Consider the following 25978-nt stretch of genomic DNA (forward strand, 5'->3'; position numbering starts at 1 on the left):
ACTGGACTCAGGAAGTCAACGGGTCATAGAAATCGTATCATGCATGCCGTTGCATAAAGCCCGAGAGACAACATGAAAGGCCTCGTGAGTACATTTTCATTCTGAATGTGTCGAAACAGCCAAGGAGGTCTGCTTTCTCCCTTCCCCGAGAACTCTTCCAATCCCAGCTATGATTTGGCGTGTAATCTTCCGCTGGTGATTGTCTGTTTGCAGAATTTGAGTGAACGGTGTTTTCTGCCAGAATCAATAGCTAATTCTTTAAAGCCCAGACTCTGTGAGGGTTAGAGTCCTGTCTTCAGGGATGTTTCTTAGTTACAAATCGCCGGTGGGAAAATGACAGATATGCGTGGCATCAGCTGGGATAGTGTGTTTTTTGTTCCTTTGGATTTTTTTGAGACAAGGCCTCATTCTCTAGTCCAGGCTACCATGCACTCCTCGCAACTAGCCTCCAACTTTCAAAATCCTTCATCTTAGCCTCCCAGGTCCTGCCATTAACGGCGGGCATGACCATGTCAGGTTTCAATCGTCTGGTAAAGCGGTCCTGCTCTCTGCAGCTCCCGGGTCTGGCGGCAGAGCTCATTGCACTGTGGCAATAGTGATGTTGTAGAACAGCTGTTTCCTTTGCCTTTGAGGTGTAGCTTGCCCTTTATTATTGAAACTGAATGCAGACTTTACAGGGGTGTGCAGAGAAAGGAAGACTTTCTTATCTCCTTATCAGTTCCACTTGATACGATGGGTGCACTTGAGCTGGGCGAGCCTCAAGTCCATGATAGACTATGGCTAGCTTATTGTAGTCCCCCAATTCCTTCATTAATGTCTGATAGAGAGAAGTCCCTCCATCAGCAGGGCGTGGCACACAGAGGAGATAAGCAACTGAAATATTTTAAGGCCCCATTACATTCTAACATAATTGCCCACACACAATAGTGTGGGAATGGTGGTGAGTAGCTTTTCTTCTTAGACAAGGTAAAAGAATCTGGAGGAAAGGAAACCTGGAGAGAATTAGATTCCAGAGGGGGTGAGGATGGGCAAGGGATGGAGCAGAGCCAACTGTGAGCTTTAGGATTTGGGTGAAGAGCCGGAGCAGAGGGTGCGCCCCGCCGCAGAAGAAGAGAGGATGGTGCAAAGAGGAAGAGTGGGAGCCTGAGCTATTGTGGCCCAGGCTGGCCCTGCCCTGTGAGCCAATCAGAGCCTATAACGTTAGCTAAATCTATTCCAGCGGTTGACGGTGGAAGCCACACAGGACGTATCCTCAAGTGGCTGACGGAGGTTTGCTTCCTGAGCAGTGGGCACACCCTGTCTGAGGACAGTATACTATGGTCTCGTGACACATCTATGAGATGAGCAAAGGCCAGAGTTATAGGCCCTCATTGGAAGGATCCATCCTGTAAGCAGAGTCTGGAGTCTAAGCTCGCCTGAAGCTAAGGACAAGTAGCATTGACCTTTGTTCCATTTCAGACTGCACCTTCCTTTCTTGTGACCATCTTCCTAGTTCCATCTCTGGCCCTGGTGGTGAGTATGCTGGAGAGGGCCCAGTCTGCCTACTCCTCTGTTGGCACTGGCATTTCAAAGCTAACTACCAAGGGTGGCATTCCCATAATTTCTCGTGGATTCCCTTTAACCCTACCAGGGATAGACAGGCAGACACTTGGAGCCAGTGACTTTTTCACTGTTCATCGGTCTTTTCTAGAACACCAGTGACAGTCATTCTCTGGATGGCTCTGTGGGGACTCAGGCCATCCATGTTGATGCCCTCCGAGGTCTGGTCAGCATCCAAGACAACAATATTCTGAGCGAATGGAATGGAATCGTGTACTACAAGAATGTAAGATGCCAAACACGCTTATTGCAGGAACTCTCAAGTGGTCCAAGCAGACCAGTCTGCTTTTCCATCTTCGTTGTCCTCCTCTGAGACTGGGGTGTGCTACTGAAGCTGCTTTGTCTTAGCTCTGCATTGTGATGCTGACTTCTAAGGGATTGGTGCTGTGAACTAGCATCTCTTTCGGTAGTAAGAGCAATTAGAACGGCACATGATCAGGAGGAGAAACCTGCTACTTTGGCAGAACTCTAATAAAATGTTATGTGACCATAGAGATATTTTTATGCCTGCCATGCCTCAGTGTCCATATCAGCAGAGCAGCTCCAACAGCGGCCTCTCCCACCTAGTGGGACTTGGAAGGATGGAATGAAGTCAATATCCACACTTTAACCCTGCCCTCTGCTCCCCAGGCCCTCCTCAGCCATCTGTCACCTTCTTGTCATGTTATCTTCCTTGAATACCTTCTCTCTTTTCTCCTCCCCACTTTTAAATCCTCAAGGAGATCCCCTGAATCCTCCTAGAAAGCTCCCAGGCCACAGACTGATTGCCTTTCATGGATGTTGTTAAAAACCCAAGGAAAATTTTCCTTAGGCCGCTAGGTGGCGCGAGGAAGGTGGAACTATTGCTAGAGGCTTAGCTTCTTGCAGTTGAGCCTGGGGTAGCAAATGGCACCTCTGATCTAAGCCAGGAAAGAAATATCGTAGGCCACCAGAAAGGGGCATCCAAGACAGACCTAGCTCTAGAATTCAAGTCGCAGTCATGATACAGGCCTTCTGACTGCCCTGGGTTTTCAGAGAGCCCGCTCCAGTTTACACAACATTCTCCTAGGTAGTGGGGATCTCAGATCTCCCCCTCAACTTCATGGCAACTCCATGGAAGAAAGGCCAGTCCTCCTGCTTTACAGATAGAGAAACTGAGGCTCAGAGAGGCCATGGAGGATCCCAAGAGCCGTTGAACAGCCAGCCAGGTCCTTAAGATCACCTGTATTGTAGTACCATCCTGCACAGTCAGGCACCCACATCCTTATGAAAGCCTTCACCATCAGCAGCAGAAGAGATGGCAGCGCTGGGCCTAGGGAGCGGCAGGGCTCAGTACCACACCGCTCCTGATGCTGCCGTGTGCCCTGGCTTCCAGCAGCACTGCTGAGATGTTCTGCACTGCAGTCAGACTAACAGGGTCTGGACACCTGAGAGGAGCGGGTGCGTTAGGACTGGGATTGATTGAATGCCATGTTTCTGCTGTTGCTTTAAGGCCCTCCTGGCAGCTAAGCTGTTTAGTAAGATGGCCTGTGTCCTGGCCAAGATGGACCTGACAGTCTTCCCAAGTTTGGATGATATTATCCAGGCCCTGGGCACACAGGTGAGTCCAGTTCTCTCTGATAGACATCGACTACGGGGTTTTCCAACTTACAGCCAGTCTCCTGGACAGTGCTCACTCACAGGAGCTTCCTCTGTACCTATTCTTCATGCCATGAAATCACGTCATGGGCAAAGAACTCGAGGACATCAGCTGCCCTCTCAAGGCAAGCCACAGTGGAATCAGTGACCTCATTTAGATGCATTCTCAATGGGCTCGAGCTGTGCTAGAGAAGACAAGTGGTTGAATGCAAGCATTGCAGTGATTTCATGTCCCCTGCCTCCTCTCCTCCCTGTCTTTCCTAACCCACCACACACACGCACACACATGTGCACACACGTGCACACACACGTACACACACTCATACACACAATGCACATACACTCATGCACACATGCACACACATGCACGCACACAATGCACACTCATGCACACACATGCATACAAATATGCACACTCACATGCACACACATGAACACACATACACACACATGCACACACACACACACACACACACAAATGCATGAACATGCCCATACACACTGTTATCATTGCCATCACCGACATCTTTAATTGCAGTCAAGCCCAAAAGTGCTGAAATTCTTGCCTGCCCTCTCCAATGGGACAGGAACTGTTGTTAATAGGAATAAATTAAAACCCAGGAAGAAACCCTTGGCTACTCAAGGACTCTGCTCAAACTTTGCTTAAATATCAGCACATTTGAACGGTACTCAGGACTGGGGTTGTGGTACAAACTCTGGGAAAGAAATAAAAGTGTGTTAAAGCAACACTTTTTAAAAATGAAGTTGGGGTGGAGAAACGGCTCAGAGGTTAGGAGTTCTTGCTGCTCTTGCAGAGAAACCCGGTTTGGTTTCCAGCCCCCACAAGGTGACTCACACCAGACTGTAACTTTAATTAAACACTCAGACATATAAAATTAGAATACATAAATCTATAAAAGAGGAGTTGAAAATGTCCCATTCATCTAAATTGAAAAATATAAGTGCAACAAGCTACTCTATCGTTTTGGTTCAGAAAACATCTAAAGCTGATAGGAAATGCCGCTGGGACACATACAGATTTTTACCAGAGTCACTTTCGCCCTCTTGTGGCTTGATAAAATATTGCATCTAAAGGAAAGCAATTCGGGGTTCTCAGTGGACCTGAATCGCCCCACACACCTTCACAACTTGCCTGTGAGTCCCTTCTTTGATATGCCATGCCTGAGACGCCCCCATCTTCCAGGATTCCGGTCACTACCCACCCACCCGCGGACTGACCTACACGGTTTTACCCAGCCGAGTCAAAAACTTGGCCCAGTATGGAGTGCCTGTCCAGGACCTGTGCAGAGCAGTCCCCGCCTACTTTGCCCAGCAGCAAAAAGAAGGTGTGTTCAGAAACAAAAAGAAGGCGGCATGTGAATCAAAAGATGCAGGCTGAGTTTCAGTACCTATCAGCCAGCTGTAATGACAGCTGATCCATTGCTTCCGTGGCCTGAGATATATTTGGAGCTTGTGGGGAAGGGAAACAGCCAGTCATCTCCTCAGGGATCCTCTGGCCGATGGTCATCCTGCCCTGATTCAAGCTTTGCCATGCCCACTGTAGGGGAAGGCCTGCAGCTTTGGAGTCCTTAGTCCTACTCTTTCTCAAGGCACGTGGAGCCTAACGGTTATTATAGACCACACTGGAAATAGCACAGCTGATGGCTGAAGTGTGAGGGAAATCAGTGACCCGAAGAGCCTAGCTAGCAGGGCTAAGACTCCAAGATCTGCCTATGAGTCCAGATTCAGTCAGCAACATAGCTGTTGCCACTCTCTTATCCACAAGTCAGAGTTCTTCAGAACAGACGGTCCAGGAGAGAAACAGGACATGTCAGGCTAGGGGATTAAATGCACAATAAAGGAAGAGTAATAAAGAAAGATGGCTACTGCGGAGGCTGGAGAGAGGGGCCGGGATGGGCCTGCGCTGACCTGAGGGTCCATAACGCAGGTGCCTGGTGTAAGGATGACTCTGGCCTTCTCTCTAAAGTGTGGTTCCCTTCTCTTGAAGGTTCCGCCCTGGACATGGACCCAGAATCCTGTTCTGAGCTCCAGTTTCTCTCCTTCATGGGAATGTCCATCTGTGGTGAGATCCCTGGGCTCTGAACCCGACATCAGCCATGTGAAGACTGGACTTGCCTGCTCCAGCCTCTGCCTGTGGGAAGCAGCCCTTTCCAGTCCTCTACCTTCTGGCTTTCCATTCAGCACTAATTCTGTAATCTGGGGAGGAGGGAGGTGCAACTTCTACCTTCTAGGAAAAAATAATAAAGTTTCCATGTCACTGGCTAGCAGACAGATTCCCTCAACTCTGCAGGCCCCCTCATCCCCTGCAGGCTCCCTCATCCCCTGCAGGCTCCCTCATCCCCCTCAGGCTCCCTCATCCCCTTCAGGCCCCCTCATCCCCTACAGGCTCCCTCATCGCCCTCAGGCTCCCTCATCCCCTTCAGGCCCCCTCATCCCCTGCAGGCTCCCTCATCCCCTTCAGGCCCCCTCATCCCCTGCAGGCTCCCTCATCCCCTTCAGGCCCCCTCATCCCCTGCAGGCCCCCTCATCCCCTGCAGCCCCCCTCATCCCCTGCAGGCCCCCTCTTCCCCTGAAGGCCTCCTCATCCCCTGCAGGCCCCCTCTTCCCCTGCAGGCTCCCTCATCCCCTGCAGGCTCCCTCATCCCTTGCAGGCCCCCTCTTCTCCTGCAGGCTCCCTCTTCCTCTGCAGGCCCCCTCATCCCCTGCAGGCCCCCTCATCCCCTGCAGGCCCCCTCTTCCCCTGAAGGCCTCCTCATCCCCTGCAGGCCCCCTCATCCCCTGCAGGCCCCCTCATCCCCTGCAGCCCCCCTCATCCCCTGAAGGCCTCCTCATCCCCTGCAGGCCCCTCATCCCCTGAAGGCCCCCTCATCCCCTGCAGGCCCCCTCATCCCCTGCAGGCCCCCTCATCCCCTACAGGCTCCCTCATCCCTTGTAGGCCCCCTCATCCCCTACAGGCTCCCTCATCCCCTACAGGCTCCCTCATCCACTGCAGGCCCCCTCATCCCCTACAGGCCCCCTCTTCCCCTTCAGGCCCCCTCATCCCCTGCAGGCCCCCTCATCCCCTGCAGGCCCCCTCATCCCCTGAAGGCCTCCTCATCCCCTGAAGGCCCCCTCATCCCCTGCAGGCCCCCTCATCCCCTGCAGGCCCCTCATCCCCTGAAGGCCTCCTCATCCCCTGCAGGCTCCCTCTTCCCCTGCAGGCCCCCTCATCCCCTACAGGCTCCCTCATCCCTTGCAGGCCCCCTCATCCCCTGCAGGTTCCCTCATTCCCTGCAGGCCCCCTCATCCCCTGCAGGCTCCCTCATCCCCTCTACACTGCCAACCAGGTGCAGTCCAGCGCATCCTATAGCATGGAGGTGGCTCCCCCAGAACCTTTCATCTCTGAGTCTCTTTAGACTATCCCTTGAGAAGTTTTGACAATAAATGAACAAAGCTCCTATAGCACCCAGTCTGGATGGTCAGACCTGAGGTTGTGCTTGTCTCCTGAAAACTGGGACTGAGGCTACTGGGCTGTCTCTTTCTTGTGACAGTGACAACCCATAAAGTGATCTGGAGCCTCCCTCTAGAACTCTAAGCCAGGAGCAGGGACCCTTAGATATCTGTCCCCATTGCAAACGCATAAGGATCCAGACACTCAGCCCTCAGTCTGGAACTTGCAGTCTCCGTCATTAGCCCCTCCTCCCACGTGATGTCGCCTAATTCTCCGCATCACTCCTGTTCCTCGGAACCTTGGGGATAAGGTTTCCAAGTTTCTTCTAGAGTAGGGTCCATATCACAAAGCAGAGGGAGATGGAGGCTCATACCCTAGTGATAGACTACGCATGGCTCAACCCCAGCATCTGGACATTTTCACACATTGTATACCTTATTTAAAGGCCTTCTATATATTAAGGTCAACATTGCTTGGTTCCCCACTGTGCCCGTGAAAGGAACAAACACACAGATGTCTGTAAATATATCATTTATATGTCATTATTGAATCTCATAAGCAGATGGAATGCTGGAAAGAATCTAGTTTGGCTTCTGAGTGGAAATCAAAGGTGTATTTCTTTGAAAAGATGAAGTCAACTGAGGGACCATCTTAGTCGTGAGTTCCCGCGCAGAAGGAGAAGCCCAGGAGCCCCAGAAGGCCGACCTTTGAACAGGCTCCAGTGGCTACCTCTTCTGAAAATGGGAAAATGTAAATAAATGGCATTTAAAATGTGCTTCAATACAGCAAGTCAATATTTTCAAGGGGTCCTGATGGGTAGGGCCTTGTAATTTCATAGCGTCAAGATTTTAGCAATAGATATCTATATTACTACTACTACTAATGATAATAAAAATAATAAATTAACTTACATAAGACCAACAAGTCTACTGGATCTCGGTGGGTGCCGTATGGCTCCGCACTGGTAGCATGCCCTCCTGCCTCTCTAACATCTAGGAACGCTGTCAGTCTGAGCATAACACACAGCAAATGCTAACACCGTCTTCTTCCCCTCCCACTACTCTGACAAATGTCTTTTGTTGAGTTCATTGTCCACTGCTCTGGCCACTTTGCCACAGTCAGTTCAAAATTCAGGTATGATCACAGCGCCCTGTGACACCCGGCTGCTGTCCCCTGCCTGCCCGCTCACTCTGTCTTCTCTTCCCTGAGCCCCTTAGGCCAGATCCTGGTGCTACTTTTAACATTTCTAGAGAATCCTACTTGAAAGGTGCTCCGGAAGTGCTTATGTCCCTGGAGCACTTATATGTGAACCGCGATGACCCAGGGTTTTCCTTGAGGAGCCCTCCCTACCCCATTTGTCATTTTCAATGATTCCCTTTCCCATGGCACTGAGCCTCCAGGAGGCAAAGTTTTACCTCTGCATTCCTGACATCTCTAACAGTTAGTTCACGTAGTATAACTTCAATTCCTAAAGCAAACTGAACTAAGTCACGTTTTCACTTAGGTGAATTTCACACAGCCGCGCCACCCCCACCTCCCAACGGCGTGGTACACAGCAGCTGCCAGAGCTTGGTTAGCCACCTTGGTACTCACCGGGCAACTTTGTAACCACCTCTCCCTTATACAGGGGGACATGCTTGCACAAATGTTCAATAGGCGACCCAAACAGGAACCAATCCGCCTTCATGAGCAGAGACTTCAAAGGGTTGTACTTGACCCAGGTGTACTCTGTGGAGTCCATGACTCTCATTGTCTAGGTGACGTAACAGAGAACAGGGTTGATGGAACCGGAAGCCCACTGGACCTGCCTTTAACTGTGAATGGCTTTCTCTGGACAGTGGTTAGATAAAGGGCATTCAGAGATTTCAAGTCATGGTTTGCTGTGACTACTCTGCCTGGAGAAGATGCTCTTTTTTACCCACAGTATTTCACTGCAATAAACCCACAGAAGGTGAACCCCCTGAAAGGGGAGAGGCAGGTGAGACAGTGTAGTCAGAGCCAAAGCTAGGTATCAAGCCCCGCTGCACTGGTTGGAGAGTCTCATACTGTGGTATTGTTTGTCTGTATCTTTGTACCCTTCAATATCATTTTCAAGCAAATGACATATCTTAGATCTCACCTCCAAGAAGAAAGGTTCACCAGCCCCCTCTGCAAAGCCAGCTCTTATCAGTTTATGTTTTCAGGGCTCTATGATGGAAACCGAGCTCCCCCCGTGTAAGAACACATTAGTAAGCTGAGCATCGTATACATGGAAATAGAGGTTGGAGTCTACTGTCCCTTTCACCTCTCTCTGTGGGCAGCAGCCTGCGCTGGCTCAGGAGCAGACTTTTCGAGGACTCCCAACCTACCTGCGTCTCGTAGATGTACCGCTGGAGTTTGTCCAGAGCCGGGATGGCTTTGTGGTCCATCTTGAGGATGTAGCAGGCTCTTCGGGAGAGCACTCTGGATGCTATGTAACCCTGAAGGAGCAACAGCACAGTTACTGACCCTTAAAGTTCTGGGATCCTGATTGGCTGAGATTGGCATCGAGTCTTAGAAGAAAGGATTGAGTTCATCATGAGTTAATGTCATTTTGAAATTCTGCCCACTCATCTTTGATAGGGAGTTTTGTTTCCCTACTTCCCTCTGTATGCCTGCAAACCGGGCATGTGCTCTGTGTTCTGGAAGCTGGGTCTGCAGCTAAGGATTTAAAGACTGAGGAGGAATGGCTGTCTGCCTCTTCCTTTGTGTTTTAGCCTGTTCTTCCATCCTGACTACAACAATATCCTTCAGAACCGTATCATTCAATACCATAATGGCTCCACATGTGGTGACTTAATTTCAAATCCAGTGAAACTTACCACTTAATTCACAATGGATTTTGAGTACACAAATAGCCACAATGACTAGAGGCTTCCCTTCTGGAAAATTCAAACATAGACCATCTCGACCTGGCTTGACATTCTATAAGTCTCCTAGGCATGCTGACGCCTACCCTCACCCCACACAACTTTACCTGTTCTCCCTCCTTTTCCCTCTTCTCCATCCTTTCTCTGCCTCAGACTCTATCCACCACATGGAGAGGGTGGCCGGAGGAGGCTGAGGAGCACAGGGATGTTGAGGATTTGACGTGAGAAAGAATCAAAGGTCATCACATTTTGACCTTGAATGGAAAATTTCTGTGATGTTTCAAATACTTAAAAATTATTCTGCTTCTGATTTTTCAACTCTCAAAAGTTCTTAGTACCTAAAGTTTGACAATAGATTGAGGCACCGAGGCTGATGAAGAAGGAAGGGACTTAAACAAAGTCTCCACAATTCAGTTTTTAAAAGTCACTTTTGAGATTTCCATGATTCCATTTAAAGGATAGCTTTAGCTGCACTTCCTGTTGAGGACTTCAAAACTCTCCACTCAGAACGTGATATAAAACTCCCAGCAGTGCCAGGAGGAATGCATCTGGGGAGCTTTAGAAGAAAAGGGAAAAAACCAACTTCAGACACACATTATTGGTGTCCATGCTGGGTATCTCTGGGTAAGGCAGCCCATAATAAGTATTGGAAGAAAAAAATAGTAAAGTAATCCAAATCAGTAAGTGGATGGAGGAAGTTTCTAAGACTTGTTACCCTGGTAACCAACACGGGGAAGGCCTCATAGCAAGTGTCATGTTGTAAGGTCTACAGAGATAATTTAAGTGTGTGCATTGTTCTGGGTTTCTGCTCATTTTCTGTATGTTTTGTATCAGAAGTTCTCATTTGCTTATCCAATAGGCATTTTCCTGTTTATGTTCTAAGCATTGCTTTGGCCGTTCTTCCAGTCGGTGTCTGTGCCAGGAGAGGGACAATGCCATCACTGTTGAGGAAATGTAGGATTTTTTTCTTAGAGATGTTTTTATTTTCTTTCTTGATTATTTAAAGGAAAAGGAAGATGTGAGGAAAATTTTAAGGAAATGTAAAGACAGACAGTATAATCAAATGTGTCCCTCTACAAAGCCAATCCTACAGCTTGCTGCTTACATGCTTATAGTCAAAAATGGTGGTGGAAGAGCAGGACCCTGCATGGATGTTGACGGTGGCAGTGTTCTTCTCGTTGTCGATGCTCACTGTCTCCTGGACGTTGCTGCCATTGGTGCCTGGGACGATGATGTTAAAAACCTAGAATTGACAACCAAGACAAAATCAGATTTACGTAAATAGTGTGCATTGGAAAGCAGCCCTTTCGCTGGGATAAACCTTCACTGTACGTCCACCAGGATAAACCTGCACTGGGCAGTCCACCGGGATAAACCTGCACTGGGCAGTCCACCGGGATAAACCTGCACTGGGCAGTCCACCAGGATAAACCTGCACTGGGCAGTCCACCGGGATAAACCTGCACTGGGCAGTTCACCAGGATAAACCTGCACTGGGCAGTTCACCAGGATAAACCTGCACTGGGCAGTCCACCGGGATAAACCTGCACTGGGCAGTCCACCGGGATAAACCCTTCACTGGGCAGTCCACCGGGATAAACCTGCACTGGGCAGTCCACCGGGATAAACCTGCACTGGACAGTCCACCGGGATAAACCCTTCACTGGACAGTCCACCGGGATAAACCTGCACTGGGCAGTCCACCGGGATAAACCCTTCACTGGACAGTCCACCGGGATAAACCTGCACTGGGCAGTCCACCGGGATAAACCCTTCACTGGACAGTCCACCGGGATAAACCTGCACTGGACAGTCCACCGGGATAAACCCTTCACTGGACAGTCCACCGGGATAAACCTTCACTGTACGTCCACCAGGATAAACCTGCACTGGGCAGTCCACCGGGATAAACCTGCACTGGGCAGTCCACCAGGATAAACCTGCACTGGGCAGTCCACCGGGATAAACCTGCACTGGGCAGTCCACCAGGATAAACCTGCACTGGGCAGTCCACCGGGATAAACCTGCACTGGGCAGTCCACCGGGATAAACCTGCACTGGGCAGTCCACCGGGATAAACCCTTCACTGGACAGTCCACCGGGATAAACCTGCACTGGGCAGTCCACCGGGATAAACCTGCACTGGGCAGTCCACCGGGATAAACCTGCACTGGGCAGTCCACCGGGATAAACCTGCACTGGGCAGTCCACCGGGATAAACCTGCACTGGGCAGTCCACCGGGATAAACCTACACTGGGCAGTCCACCGGGATAAACCCTGCACTGGACAGTTCACTAGAAGCCCATGCCTTGTTCGGGCTGAGACTGAATGCGAAGCTTTGCCCACTGGTTTGTTATATTATGTACGAGAGGTCGAAGTGAACTCTGAAGTTATGTCATCACAAGGGAAACAGGACTCAGAACATTTTAGTATGTTGGGTTACATTGTGGAGGCATTGGAAGCAGAAAGAAATAACCCCCCATCTTTCCCATTCCTGGGATTCCGTCTCAGTGAAGACGTGGACTACCCAGCCCTTGCACGGCCTGGCCTCTCATCTTCTCCCACAGCTCTAAGAAGCCAACTCACCTCTTCTGCCTGAGACTGAATTGCAAAGACGGACAGTACCACCAGAAATGCCACCTGAAAAACACATCAATTCTCTGTGAGGTTGTCACTCAACCAGGGGGCTCAGTAGGAGACAGAGGGTACCCAGGAACAACAGTCATTCCTTAGAGGTGGCCAGCAGTCTGCTTTTCGACTTTAAAAAGTAGAAAACATACATTTACCCACTCGGCAGGCCCTTGTTGAGTTCGTGTTATTTGTTAGACACATGGTGGACAGGTGAGCAGAGAAGGACTCTCTTATCAGGGGAAAAGCTGGCGCGAGTCACACCCACTTTGGGATTAGTGAATAAATTATGTCCTCTCAGGGGAAAATTGTCAATTTCTTGAGACTGAGGTAATGAACCATTTAAAACGAACCCATGAGTGACGTGGTCACAATGGGTTTTTAAGGACAGCTATGGAAGAAAGATTCTAGTTAACCTTTGCAAACCTCTCCTCAGAACTCTCTCCTGGTGCCTGGGGAGGAGGCTCTAGCAATAACCTATGTGCAGACACCCTACAGTCTGCTTTCATGGGGCTCCTCCCCACCTTGGGCTGGATACCTCAGACAACTCTGGAGCCTCAGACACTCCTGCATGTTCTATTCAGTGGGTCTGGACTAGAAGTTGGGATAAGTGAATCCACTGACCATCTTGGTGGATGCCTAGCGAGAGCACAGGATGTGTCCTTGGCCCCCAGATCCCTCCTACCCTCCAAGGTTGGCACAGCTTGACTCTAAGTGTGCACTTAAGGCTTAGATCTCCTTCTGAGAGGGGACACTGTCCATCTGACAGTCTTTGTCCCTTTCGGGCTTCACAGTGTTCATCTTTCTCTGTTAGCAGGTGAGTACAGCAAACAAGAGGCAGAAGCTGGGACAGGGCTTCCACCCTGAATCCCAGCACACAGGTGGAGCCATGGAGTCCAGTATCAGTGAGGGTGGGGGGAAGTCACTGAAGGGCTCATTTTACCTTAATAAAGAGTTTAGACACCAGATCACTCTGGTTTCTTTAAGTTCACCTAGTTACTGCTGCGCATGGGGCCCAAGACAGAGAACCCCCATCCTGAACTCCATGTTTACAGATCTGGAGACTTCAGTCCCCTCTGTCTCAGTCTCCTCAACTTCACAACGAGGGCAGCAATGCGTGCTGTGCGCTGTGGGCACAACAAGCAGAGGTGATTGTCCACGAGAAAAACTGGGGCTCAGCACAGTTTGGGGGTGGCCGCTCTCACTCTTATTGCAGACATTGTTTTTAAAGCACTTCTCTTCCGGATGACAAATGTAACTACTCTCAGATGCCTGCACCCCTCACAACGCCATGAGAAGAGATTGCCATTAAACAGCCTCCAAATAAAATCTCCACATATTTCCATTTTTTCTTTGTACATTTTGAGTAAACCCAAGAAATATAGGCAGTGGACATACAAATATTCAACATTATTCCTGGTCCCCTAACATCATAAATTCAACCCCAGAGGTATAGAAGGGCACAGTGTTTGTCTAAGACCCTTGAAGTCCACAACACATTGGATACAAACAGCAGCAGCAGAAGCAGAAGCTCAGAGAATGTGAATGCATACTCACGGGGATTTTCATTTTGCCCAAAGAGAAGGAGCTGGAGTGAGTGCAGACGCCTGTGCAGTGTCCAGTCTTTATATTGGCATGAAGAGGTGAAAACCTTTCTCCTGAGTGGTCATGTCAGAAAAGATCGAGCCCATTATCTGGGTCACACCTTGGCAAACTCCCTAATCAGGATGGAGACCTAACCACATCCCAGGTATCAGTGAAGTTTGTTAATCAGTACTGAAAACTCCCCATTGGTCACTCTGCAAACACTCCTAGCTTATCTGTCCCAATTGGGCTCCCACCCTGTAACAATACTACAGACACTTGCTCTTCCCACATAGACTTGGAAGGGGCATACTGGCTCCTTCTGAATGTAAAGCCCTTAAGACTTCGGGGCCCCACTCAGGGTCCCTTCACCACTGCCCTGCTTGTTGAATTTGTCTGCCTCAGCATCAGACATGCAAACAGAGGTGAGGATAGTGTTTGGGAGCTTGTCTTGGAATATGAACAGCCTGGTGGCTGTCTTTCCTTCCTTTCCAGTCGGCAGCAGTCTGCAGAGATACATGAGGAACAAAATTTGGGAGTCTACTGGCACTGACCCAATGTTTTAGGTGGACCCTGTCCAGGGCACCATGAACAATGGGGACACATCTCTTCTTACCTTAAGAAACTCTCAGATTTTGCAAAGATTGGGAAAGGAAGCAAAGCTTAGTTTGAGTAAATTTTCCAGTTACAAATTGCTAGTTAGATTGTGAGGACGGGGTCATGAACTTATCAGGCAACGGGGATTTTGTTTTTAACTCGACTGTAAATTGTGAAATACTGAGCAAGAAGCTAAAAGGAACAACCAATGTTTTAAAGAAGAGAGTTTTTAGAAGTGGACATTGAGAGGTCCCTGGCTCTCCAGAGCTCCGCTGCCTTGGCTGCTCAGCAGGAATGAGGCAATGGGTGTGTCTTTTTTCTGAGATCACTGTGGCAGGAACTACTACAGTTCTACAGGACATCTGCCAAGGCTTTCCATCCCTGACTCCAGTGACATAAAGATGCAAGAAGGCCAGGGTTCTCAACAGGATCGCCTCCAAACATGTGGGTACCCGCTACCTCGTTTACCCATCCCCAGGAGCTCCAAGTCCGTAGTAGGCCTAATGATGACACTGCAAACACTTATGGAACATGTCCTGGTGCTTTCTAAACACTTGGAGCATACTAATTCAGCAGTCCTTACGGTCCTGTTCCCATTTCCCAGCAGAAGCACCAAGATGCAGGAAAGTTAAAGTAACTAACTGCTTGGGACCACACAACTTCCAAAGGCGAAAGCTGAGGCTTGAACGTGGTCTGGTGCCAGAGTTCACCGTCTTAGACACAAGTCCTCCCAGACTGTGGGAGGGAGCACAAGTTCTCGGCTTGCTGAAGTGGGCCAGGAGCAGGCTTCTGTGCCTAGATTGCTCCCAGCTCAAAGAAAGCCTTGGAAATTGTGAGGCTTGGCCACAGCTCCACTGAAAACTTCACTAGGGGAATGTGAAGCTAGCTGCAGGGACAAACATCGCTAAGGACGAACCCCTGCATATGCCTGCCAGTGCCACATACACGAGGAGCCTGTGAGGAGCTCAGCCACGCCTGGGTTCCGCTGCAGCCCAGTAGCAGCCTGAGGCACTGCGGGTGTGGGGACTTCCAAAGCATTCACTTACAGGGCTGTTTCAACTCCCACAGGCCTTGTTCTTTATAACTTCTGCTTTTAGTCTTGCTTAAAAAAATGTTACCAATGTCCTTAATGCATTTTCCTACGTGTTCTTAAAGTCCTGCTTTTCACATTCAATTTTACTATTACTTCTGAGTGTAGAGTGAGGCTTCAATACAGTGTTTTTTTCCACTTAGACATCCAGTAGTTCCAACATCTGTTAGTAAATAGTGTAGCTCTTTGCCACTAACTTCTAAAGCCAGGCGGTTTCCATGGAAATAGCATCCTGCTTGCTGCCTCCATATTTCATTGGTTCATTTAGTATTCAACAGTGATGGCTCCCAGGTCCACAGATGAATTCTGAAACCCAGTAGACCAAATCCCCCAAATGCTACTACTTCTAATGTTCCTGCCATTCTGTGAAGTTCCTTTCTGTTTTCTCTGTCTTGATTCTTACAGAATTACTGTATTCTTTGTCTGACGTCTTGAGCTGAACATTACTCTGTACATTGAGTCTCTCTTGTTATTTTAAATGGAAGCATTGGGAAATAACAGATTTACCACTAAGTACATTTTATTTTCTTCATGTAACTATTTTACCTTTTAAAAAGTTTCTTAATTCCTGTTGTGATTTTTTTCTCTTTAACCCAGTTATTAAGGTACTTTTTTTCAATTTCTTATATTCGGATGTGGAGCAATGGTATGAAGAAAACACACCCGCTCTTAACTTCTTCAAGCTGGCTGTAAGCACCTGTGCTCGTGGCTCTTGGGGAAGAGCAGCCACCTGGCCCTGTCCATATGGGAGGGAGTGGGTTGCCCATCACCCCAGCGTCAGCATCACTGCGGGTCTAGGCTCTGGAAACATTGCCTTGCCTACATTTTTCTCTTTGTTCAGACTTTTAAAAACTTCAAGTATATAATCAAGTCAAGAACTCGGAGCTTGGCGTTTAATTCGCTCTATAGTCTTCCTCCAAAGGAACCTGGAAAGTGAGATGTGAGAAGTTGCTACAGGTCTTGATTGTACCTCAAAAGCCAGGTGTTAGGGGCTGGGTCCCCAGCATGTCGTGCTATGGAGGCCAAGGCAGGAAGTGGAACAGTTATGAGGTGGGGCCTAGTGTAGGAAGTTAAATCAGTAGGGGTGTGTCCTTGAAGACAGGCTGTTGAGACCCTGGTGTTCTCTCTCCGTCCCTCTGTGTGTGTGCGTATGTGTGCACGTGCACACACACTCTCTCTCTCTGTTGTCTCTCTGTGTGTGTGTGTGTGCATGTGTGTGCTCTCTCTCTCTCTCTGTTGTCTCTCTGTGTGTGCTCCCTCTCTCTCTGTTGTCTCTCTGTGTGTGCATGTGTGTGTGCATGTGTGTGCTCCCTCTCTCTCTGTTGTCTCTCTGTGTGTGCATGTATGTGCTCTCTCTCCGTGTTGTCTCTGTGTGTGTGCATGTATGTGCTCTCTCTCCGTGTTGTCTCTGTGTGTGTGCATGTATGTGCTCCCTCTTTCTCCATCCATCCATCTCTCCATTTTCCAGCTTCCAAAAAATGAAGAGAGCTCCTCTGCCATGTGGTCTCCTCATGATGCACAAGATCACAACAATCTCAAAGCAACGAGCCAAGGAGCCATCACCTGAAAGCCATGAAACAGCGCTAAAATGAATCTTTCTTCCTTTGAGGTTATCATCTCAGGCATTTTGTTGCAGTGACAGAGAACTGGGTAACATGGAAGGAAATCATCTAAGTGAAGGAAAGGAAAGGAGCCTGTGGGAGCAGAAGGAAGCTTATGTACCTAGCTGAGCGGCCACTCGTCCCACCACTCCCATTCCCCCTCCCAGCAGGCCACACACTCCTAACCTCCTCCCACTGTTCTCCTCCTTCCACGCTCCGCTCGCCATTGCCTGTCCTCTCCTCTCCACCCCGCTGTCACTTCTTTCTCCTTTTCCCCACACTATGTCAGTGGTGACCACTGGAGAAGTGGTCTCATGCCCCAAACCAAGGATCTCTGAGAATTGTCTGCCAACAGAAAATGTAAGACACTATTAATAACAGTAAATGTGAATGTATGGGATTAGGATTGCACAAGAATCCAAAACCTAAACTGTACTGGCCTGGTGTATCAACTATAAACAAGAAAAATCATGATTATAGTGTTCATTGTTTTCTATGAAAATAACTCGTTTCCTATGATGACCCTAGAGTCTCTCTCATGACCCTCAGCTGGAGAGAACGAGCTGAGAACTCCTCACATCACCTTCAGACATCGACAGGATGATCAGCAAAATGCACCAGGAGCAGTAAGCTCAGAATGCGGCCTCCCTAAAATCATTGCTATTACTATAGACAAAGTAACCATAGAAATCATCAGAGAATTCAGGACTCAGGCAGAACTATTAATGTAAAATAAAAGTAAGATGTCTGGAAAACTTTGCAAGTATATTAAGTTTAGAAATCAATTTTAAATAAGCCATAGGTTAAAGAGGAACCCATATGGAAATTAAAGACATTTTTAATTAAATGGATGTCAATGCTTATGTTAGGATACTTGTCTTAAGAAAATTGAAAACAGGGGCCAGAAAGATGGCTCAGTGGTTAAGAGCACTGTCTGCTTTTCCAGAGGACCCAAGTTTGATTCGTAGCACTTACATGATGGCTCACAACTGCCTAAAACTCCAGTTCCAGGGGATCCAGCGCCTGCTCCTGAGTGAGTGCGTGGATGCAAGGCCAGGCTCGGGCACAGGCGGAAGCTGCTTTCTCTGGGAGCTTTTGCCGGTTTCCTGTGAGGCTCACAACTGTGAGTCCTGGTGTCTTCTCCCAACTTCCACACTCTTGGAAAACAGTGCTAAACAGGATTTCTGTTCTCTGATACCTAGCTCTCTTTACTTCTGGGGATAGGGATAGCATTTTTCTCAGTACACATAAAGTTGGGTACAACCATGTAACTTGTTGGGTTGACAAATACCAGGAATGTAAAGTAAGAGAGAGAGAGAGAGAGAGAGAGAGAGAGAGAGAGAGAGAGAGAGAGATTTTAAAGTTAATATCACAGTTCTTCCAAACTACCCTCGAGCAGAAAGGCAAGGGAGACATAATAAGGACAAGAGCAGAGATCCGTGTGGCTGAGAACAGAAGGGAGAGGGTGAAGTGTGGTCAGTGACTTGTCTAATCTGCCAGTGAGGCTGAGACCCTGCAGCTGAACAGTCCAAGAGAATAAAGAGGAGGCATTGACTTCTCACCAGGAATAAAAGGAAAATCATTTACAAAAACAAAAAGCTGCACAGACGTGAGGTCCATACTTAAGGAAGATGCCTTGAGGAGCTGCTAGCAGGGAGTGGAACCAGCCCATGAGAGAGAAGTGTCCTGCAGCCAGCAAAGCTGAAAGGAGCTGGAGACCTGAAGAGTGTTTTGACATCAGACATGGAGATGCAGAGTTTGGAGTTTGCCTCGCTAGTTTTTGGTCTTGCTTTGGTCCAGTACTTCCTCATATGCTCCCTCGCCTATGTTTTAGAATGGTAATGTATACCCTGTGCCATTATATGTTGGAAGTATGTGATCTTCTTTTTGATTTTGATTTTACAGGACATTACAGTTAAGAGATTACATGAATCTCAGAAGAGACTTTGAACTTGAGACTTTTAAATAAGTTTGAGACTGTTATAGACTATGGGGACTTTTGAAGTTAAACTGAATGCATTTTTGCATTATGATATGGCTATAAGCCTATGGGGGCCAAGGAATGGAGTGTGGTGGTTTGAAAGAAAATGTCCCCCATAGAAAGTGGTACTATTGGGAGGCGTGGCTTTGTTGGAGTAGGTGTGTCCTTATTGTGGGAAGTGTGTTGCTGTGGGGGTGGGCTTTGAGGTCTCCTTTGCTCAACCTAGACCCAGTGACACAGTTCACTTTCTGTTACCTCAGCTCCTTCTCCAGCACCATGTGGGCGCGTGCTGCATTGTCCAGCCACGATGATAATGGACTAAAACTCTGAAACTGTAAGCCACCTAATTAAATGCTTTCACTTATAAGAGTTGCTATGGCCATGGTATCTCTTCACAGCATAGAAACCCTAACAAGTACTTGGGGAACCTCACACTATACTCCTACATAATACATAGATTAAAGAATCCTTAAGAGAAATTATAAAGAAATAAACTCAGAAGTTACTGTAAACATCACTCTCTACTAGAATATCACATATCAGATTTTATCATGATTTCTACAACTTTCTATGATTTCATTTTTTGGTCAGAGAATAAGTGTTGTGTTTCTCTTTACAAGTGATATTTAAAAGGTGGAATTGAAGGCTCTGGCAATAGCGCTCAGCCATGCTAGAGTGGGGTGTGAAGACTTACAGTTTGGGGTTGGCTGAAGAATCTTTTGTGGTTGATTCATAGTTTCAAGTCCATTAAAATGAATAGAAACTGCAGAAAACTCAGCATGTTTGAGAGCTAATGAGAGTATTTTGGTGTGAAGCCTGAAGCGTGGTGGTGGCATCTCTTTCTTCAATGTGTTGGGCTGGCTTGAGAGTGTTGGGACAACTTAAACGTTCAGAACAGAGTGGCTCCCACAGAGAGGAGGCAACAAGACAAAAGACAGAAACCAACAGCAACACTGAAGAGATCAACAGAAGAAGAGAAGCAGGAGGTTGATGGGAGAGAAGAAGCAACAGCTGAGGGAGGAGTCTCAGTGTAAGAAGAGTGAGGAGGGGGACAGAGACGACACCACCTTATCAGGGATTCCGAGGTTGAGTTTCCCCCACTGCAGCTGCAGCTTCTCCGCTTACCCTGATGCCAAACTGCAGTGGGCAGAGCTATGAGGAGGGGACATCAAAAAGCATGATTCTTTTGAAAGTTGTCGAGTGTGTGTGTGTGTGTGCGCGCGCGTGCGCGCGCTTGCGTGTGTTGTGGGTGGGAGGTTATCCATTGATGAGGAAGGTAAAGATAAGGGATGCTTTCTCTGTTCATTTTGTTTTCTTAGAGTTGGAGCACTTTGGTCACACACCAGCAGGAAGAGGTGGCAGTTTGAAAGAAGGGAAAGGAAAGTCTCTGGATGGAGAAAATCAAGTCAAAGACGGAGATACTGGTCCGGCAGTGTCAAAAGAATACATCCCCTGGAGGAGTTGTCATGGAGACTAGCTGAATGGGGAAGCTAGCAAGGTGGCAGCTCAAGCCTGGCCTACTGTAGATATGGGTATAGAGCCTAAAGCTATGGGCCCGTTTCATGTCTGCATGTGTGATGAGGTAATCCTTCACCGACCTCTAATCATGCAGGAGCAGGTGTAGGCGACAAGTCAACAGCAGGCCCCTCAGCCCAGGGATGCTCCAGACAGCATCCACATGCGTGTTCCTCACTAAGGTAGACATTCTTCCTCATAGACCTCCCTTTATTCGGTCCTGACAGCCCCTTATGACATTTAAGGGCGAGTCACTTATGAAAAGATTAATAAGAAAGATTGCTTCTATTAGAGGTAACACCCATGACCATGAACTAAATAAAATATTAATTTAGTGGGAGGATCTGTAGCCTGTCAGAACATGGGTGTGGAAGAGGGGAAGGAGGGAGTGACAGGAGGTGGTGCTGGCGTGAAGGAAAGGGCTGGATGCTGGCAAAATCTAAATCCTGTAATGCCTCTGGCTCGCTGTGTAGGGAACTGTAGGTTCTTGGTAAGTTGAATAGCTCTAACTCCATTTCTCTCTCTCTCTCTCTCTCTCTCTCTCTCTCTCTCTCTCTCTCTCTCTTTCTCTCTCTCGTGATTGAGTGAGATAACTAAAGGTTGTGAAGCTGAGTCTGAGAATGTCACGAATGTGATGTTATGAGTTCTCCTTGGGGCCACTGAGCCGAGCTCACACCACTGACTCTGTTGGACTCCATGGAGCTGTCCTACAGGCCTCAACCATGGGTTTGCCTCCCAGGTGGAGTCTCTAAGCACACCAGCGCAGGGAGGCCACATCACTGTGAGCATTTGTCTTACAGCTCATGTGAGTGTGGGAGCCCCAAAGCATGAAGGGAAAGCATGGGCTCTAGGGGTTTGGGAAGGGCTCGTTCCACTATCACCGGCCATGATGTGCCTCGTTTAAGTTAAAGGGCTCCCCGGACCTCTTCCTGTTCTTACACTCCAGTATCCGTCCTGTGTACTTATATCACCTCTCAAGAGGGCCCACCTGTGGAGCCCAGTGCTTGATGGGAGTACAGGATGCTTTGTTTGGGGAGGCTGGCTTTTTCTTCTCTCTCCCTTTTTTCTTGTGTGTGTGTGCACACGCGCGAGCGCGCACACACTCATCTATCTGTGCCTGGATGTCAGAGGTCAATGTCAAGTATCCTCCTCATTTATTCTCCACTTTGTTTTTGTGAGGCAGGGCTTCTTGCTGAGCCTGGAGCTCACTGATTGGCCACGCTGGCTGGCTAGCAAGCCCCAGAGACTCTCCTGCTTCTGCCTCTCTGGTGTTGGAGTTGAAAGCATGCATTGTCACTGCCTACACTAGAACCTGGGCCCTGGAGGACCACCCTGTGCCTATGACACCAAGGCAGCACGGGCTTTCAGGCACATCTCCGTGCCTTGTGATACGAGCACGGGCTGCTTTACAACTGGAAATCTCTTACAGCACTTAGGCTTCGCCCCACTAGAGCACAGTGAATCACTGTGCAGTGGCTCCCAACACAGGCCTGAAGCAATCAACCTAGTAGCCCACTGTGGGGGGAGGGTGTCAATGGGATTGTTGTCTTGAACTAGATGTAGGCAATTGCTTTTCACTCGAATCCAGTGGAAACTGTGAAGGGAAAACACCCCCGAGTATAGACCTGCTTGTGGGTAGAACATTGGTGAATGACTGTAAATGTCAGGATTCCCTGAGGCCCCGAGGATAGCATGGATTCCTCCAGAAGTGAAGAAGACACGTCCAGATATGTGCTGTCTGGTAGAGACGGAGAGAAGGGAAGCAATGCCGACCAGGTGGCCTGCAGAAAACTGACTTACAGAGCCAAGTTTCGCTGGTCACGAAGGGCCACTGTCTTGGCTTACAGAGCCAAGCCTCACTGGTCACGAAGGGCCACGGTCTTGGCTTACAGAGCCAAGCCTCGCTGGTCACGAAGGGCCACTGTCTTGGCTGACAGAGCCAAGTCTGCCTGCTGTTCTCTTTGTGCTGCACTCCTTTACTTCCCGCTCTTCTTGCTCTTCCCTACCTCCGCCAGGGAGACTGCTGGGGGCACCTGGCTCTGGGTGTGGCTCTAACGGATGCTTGCTCATCCTTCAATGAGAGGCTCGTCTAGGCCTGATGGCTAGGACCGAATGAACACACTTTATTCATGAGTTCTTTTACACATTCACTTTAAAGTGTTTCAGTATGAATGATTGGGGAACCGTGATATTGCTTCTAAATGGATAAGAGGCAGTTACAAACAACACCCTTGTCACCGCGGTGTCTGTTCTTCACATAGGCGTCTCGTGTTTTCTAGAAACTTCTTTTCAGAGTCATTAAGTGCATGGCCAGCTTTGACCGGTTTTCACAATGCTGAAAAACAAGGTTATTGACCAACATTCTCTTTATCTTTATATGATGATGAAATTACTAAGAAGACCTTCAGCAATTTTGTCCCAAATCTCGTGTGCAGCATTGAAACACTCCAAGTGACAACAAACTTGAGGCATGCATTGAAGTTTTGGGGACTCAGACGGTTTGGCAAATGCAGCTGGACGGACTTAGACAAGCAGCAGCGGAGAGACAGGGAGAGCTGTGTGTATTTGGAAGGTGACAGTCCCGAGAGAAACAGCTCGAGATGCCTCAGGAAAGACCGCCCCAACACTGCTGTAATTTGGAAAGAATCCCTCCTGTGCAAAAACAGCTATGTAACAAGCTTGGATCTTCTGGAATCAGAAACTTTCTAGCAACAATTATTCAAATGTTACTTTATCCTTCCCTGTTGCTGTTTTCTGGGTGTCTTCTTCTTGGTTAGAAGTAAAAACAGAAGAACGATGAGAGCAGACCATGCCACAACACAAAGGCTGTTGGCCCTGGAATCTGCGACAAACAGGCAAACAAAGGCACAGTGTGACTTCTTCGCAGGCTAGAAACGTGTTCAGATATCACGTAACAGCTAACTTGGGGCAGCGACGGGATCCATCAGACTGATAGCCAAGTTCACAGAAAAACAATAAGAAGACAGAGACAGAATGTCTACCTGAGAGGCCATTCCTCACCCAACTAATACATAACAGGATTGGCATTTGGTCCTTAAGTACCAGAAAATAAGAACAGGACAGTTGCAGACTTCAAGGATACTACTAACACTCGCTGGTTCACACAGCAGGGGGAGCCCTGAGTATTTAAGAATGGGACTGTGCCCTGTTGGCAAACATTGCACCAAAGGAGGAAAACTACATTCAATAAGCCCAACTCTGTGCAAAACTCTAACTCTCCCTCCATGTGCGAGTGTGCTGTACACGGAATGCATCTAGATTGTTCCAGACAAAGAGAGTTTTCACTCAGCCTCACGTGGCAGGGTGTGGGCTGAAATGAAGCCATGGGTGTGTGCACTGGCCGATAAGTGATAGAAGGGCCTTGCTTGGGGGAAACCCAGCGTTAACCTCTGTAGGAGGGCAGACTCTACCCGTGACCTGACTTGCTCCACACTAACCCCTGGGTCCTGGGGTCACACTGTCATCCAAGACTCCCCCATTGTGTCACCATGGCCGACATACGGCAGCCATTCCCAGGTTACACCCCAAACTGGAAATGGATGAGGATGATGTACACGCTCATCTACTCAAAGAACTTAAAGGTCTCTAAGGAGTATCATGTTTGTTAGTCTAAGTCCTGAGAGGTGACAAAAAAACCATTGTTATGCTTCCTTCCTTGAGGAGATCCAAGCCACAGACAGCATAGCTCTCAGGCAGAGAAGGAACAAGAGCCTTGGTCCTGCTGGGGAATCTAGGTCTTAAAAGAGACCAGAATGGAAGGGATAGAGCACACACACATGCACACATAAAAAGAAAAATAAATGGTGAGACCAATCCTCCAAATTCTAGCCAACGGGCCGCCATCAGGCAGTAAGCAACCAGTTATGTGTCCCACATGCTGGACTACAACAAGATTACCTACCTTTGCCACAGAGGGACAGTGTTTTCTGAGACCAAAAGAGTCCCCAATAAGGTCAATGATAGGGGACTTGTCCATGGCTTCTGTTGCCTGCCTGCTGTCACCCCTGGTGTCCCAACACAGGGAAGCACTCCAAGCCCAGGCTTACACTGGATCAGAAGCAGACATAAAATAGGAACATGGTTGGAGAGGTGCTTTCTGGAAATTGTGGCTGTGCGTTGCCATTCATTGCTTCATAAGTAACTCCTGATAAATCCATTTTGCTCATTGAGATGAACTTGTAAGAGTTGCTAAGTTGCTGGTGCCAGGCCATCTGGGAAGCAGTTACCAATTTTAGATCTCTCTGGGTAGCCACACACTCACATCACACAGAGGCCACAGGAAGAAGCTAGTTGATTAACCATACTGTATTAGAGAGGAATTCTTCTCTTCTACCCATAGGAAGGTGAAAACCTAAGGCGGAGAGGAAGGCGCATACCTGAGCCTCCTGGCTCTCAGCTCCAACCAGGAGCTCCCACACAGATTCTCACACCCAAGGTATAACCTAGGGGCAGCATTTCCCCCAAGAAATGAATCCTTACAGAAGCTAAAGTGTGTCTGGAAAATAATGAATAAGAAATGCAGCAACGAGGGTTTATTCCCATTTATATTTAGGACATCATGGTGTTGTGCAAAATGCATGCCTAGAGGCCTTTTTCGCTCATTTGCCATGTGATTATAAATGGTTCTTATCCAAAAGAGAGACCCTGAACATCTTGGTCAGTCTGTCTGTCTGTCTGTCATCTAACATGAGCATCTACCACACCAGAATTTCACTGATCCACACGTCACCTTGAGTCCTTAGTAAGGTGTGACACACAACACTGTGCTGGGAACTGGACAGCGACCCCCAAATCAACATCCGGAGGCGTGACACACAACACTGTGCTGGAAATGGACAGGGACCCCCAAATCAACATCCGGAGGCGTGACACACAACACTGTGCTGGGAACTGGACAGGGACCCCCAAATCAACATCCGGAGGCGTGACACACAACACTGTGCTGGAATTGGACTGGGACCCCCAAATCAACATCCGGAGGCGTGACACACAACACTGTGCTGGAACTGGACAGGGACCCCCAAATCAACATCCGGAGGCGTGACACACAACACTGTGCTGGGAACTGGACAGGGACCCCCAAATCAACATCCGGAGGCGTGACACACAACACTGTGCTGGGAACTGGACAGCGACCCCCAAATCAACATCCGGAGGCGTGACACACAACACTGTGCTGGAATTGGACAGGGACCCCCAAATCAACATCTGGAGGCGTGACACACAAAACTGTGCTGGAATTGGACAGGGACCCCCAAATCAACATCCGGAGGCGTGACACACAACACTGTGCTGGGAACTGGACAGGGACCCCCAAATCAACATCAGGAGGCGTGACACACAACACTGTGCTGGGAACTGGACAGGGACCCCCAAATCAACATCCGGAGGCGTGACACACAAAA

General features: G+C 48.6%; 2 protein-coding genes across 4 annotated transcripts; one reads left to right on the forward strand and one right to left on the reverse strand.

Annotated features, from left to right (window-relative positions):
- On the forward strand, positions 1–7346 carry LOC142855541 (gastrokine-3-like). Of its 3 annotated transcripts, none has more exons than XM_075982019.1 (7): positions 1–84; positions 1459–1512; positions 1691–1825; positions 3071–3178; positions 4421–4562; positions 5225–5299; positions 7227–7343. In XM_075982019.1, the coding sequence occupies exons 1-7, from the start codon at positions 73–75 to the stop codon at positions 7250–7252; spliced, it is 552 nt and encodes a 183-aa protein (XP_075838134.1). In that variant the 5' UTR covers positions 1–72; the 3' UTR covers positions 7253–7343. The 3 variants fall into 3 exon arrangements, with proteins under 3 accessions (XP_075838134.1, XP_075838135.1, XP_075838136.1); XM_075982020.1 differs by having other exon boundaries at positions 2–84; positions 7230–7346; XM_075982021.1 differs by lacking the exon at positions 7227–7343 and having other exon boundaries at positions 7–84; positions 5225–5504.
- On the reverse strand, positions 7319–24549 carry Gkn2 (gastrokine 2). Its single transcript, XM_075981867.1, has 6 exons — positions 24475–24549; positions 12143–12196; positions 10661–10798; positions 9016–9126; positions 8261–8420; positions 7319–7401 (listed from the first exon to the last, which is right to left on the reverse strand). The coding sequence occupies exons 1-6, from the start codon at positions 24547–24549 to the stop codon at positions 7319–7321; spliced, it is 621 nt and encodes a 206-aa protein (XP_075837982.1).
- Positions 24550–25978: the final 1429 nt, after the last annotated feature.

This window comes from Microtus pennsylvanicus, chromosome 8 (assembly GCF_037038515.1).
Source record: "Microtus pennsylvanicus isolate mMicPen1 chromosome 8, mMicPen1.hap1, whole genome shotgun sequence".
Lineage (NCBI taxonomy): Eukaryota > Metazoa > Chordata > Mammalia > Rodentia > Cricetidae > Microtus > Microtus pennsylvanicus.

Bases quoted from the DNA above. Each gene is read 5' to 3' on its own strand.
- LOC142855541 (XM_075982019.1), top strand. The intron at 4,563-5,224 runs GTGTGTTCAGAA...CTTCTCTTGAAG, and splicing joins TGCCCAGCAGCAAAAAGAAG to GTTCCGCCCTGGACATGGAC. The intron at 5,300-7,226 runs GTGAGATCCCTG...GAATCTCATAAG, and splicing joins CATGGGAATGTCCATCTGTG to CAGATGGAATGCTGGAAAGA.
- Gkn2 (XM_075981867.1), bottom strand. From the start codon at position 24,549: ATGGACAAGTCCCCTATCATTGACCTTATTGGGGACTCTTTTGGTCTC. The intron at 8,421-9,015 runs GTAGGTTGGGAG...TACGTCACCTAG, and splicing joins GGTACATCTACGAGACGCAG to ACAATGAGAGTCATGGACTC. The intron at 7,402-8,260 runs GTGAGTACCAAG...TCCCATTTTCAG, and splicing joins GGTGGTTACAAAGTTGCCCG to AAGAGGTAGCCACTGGAGCC.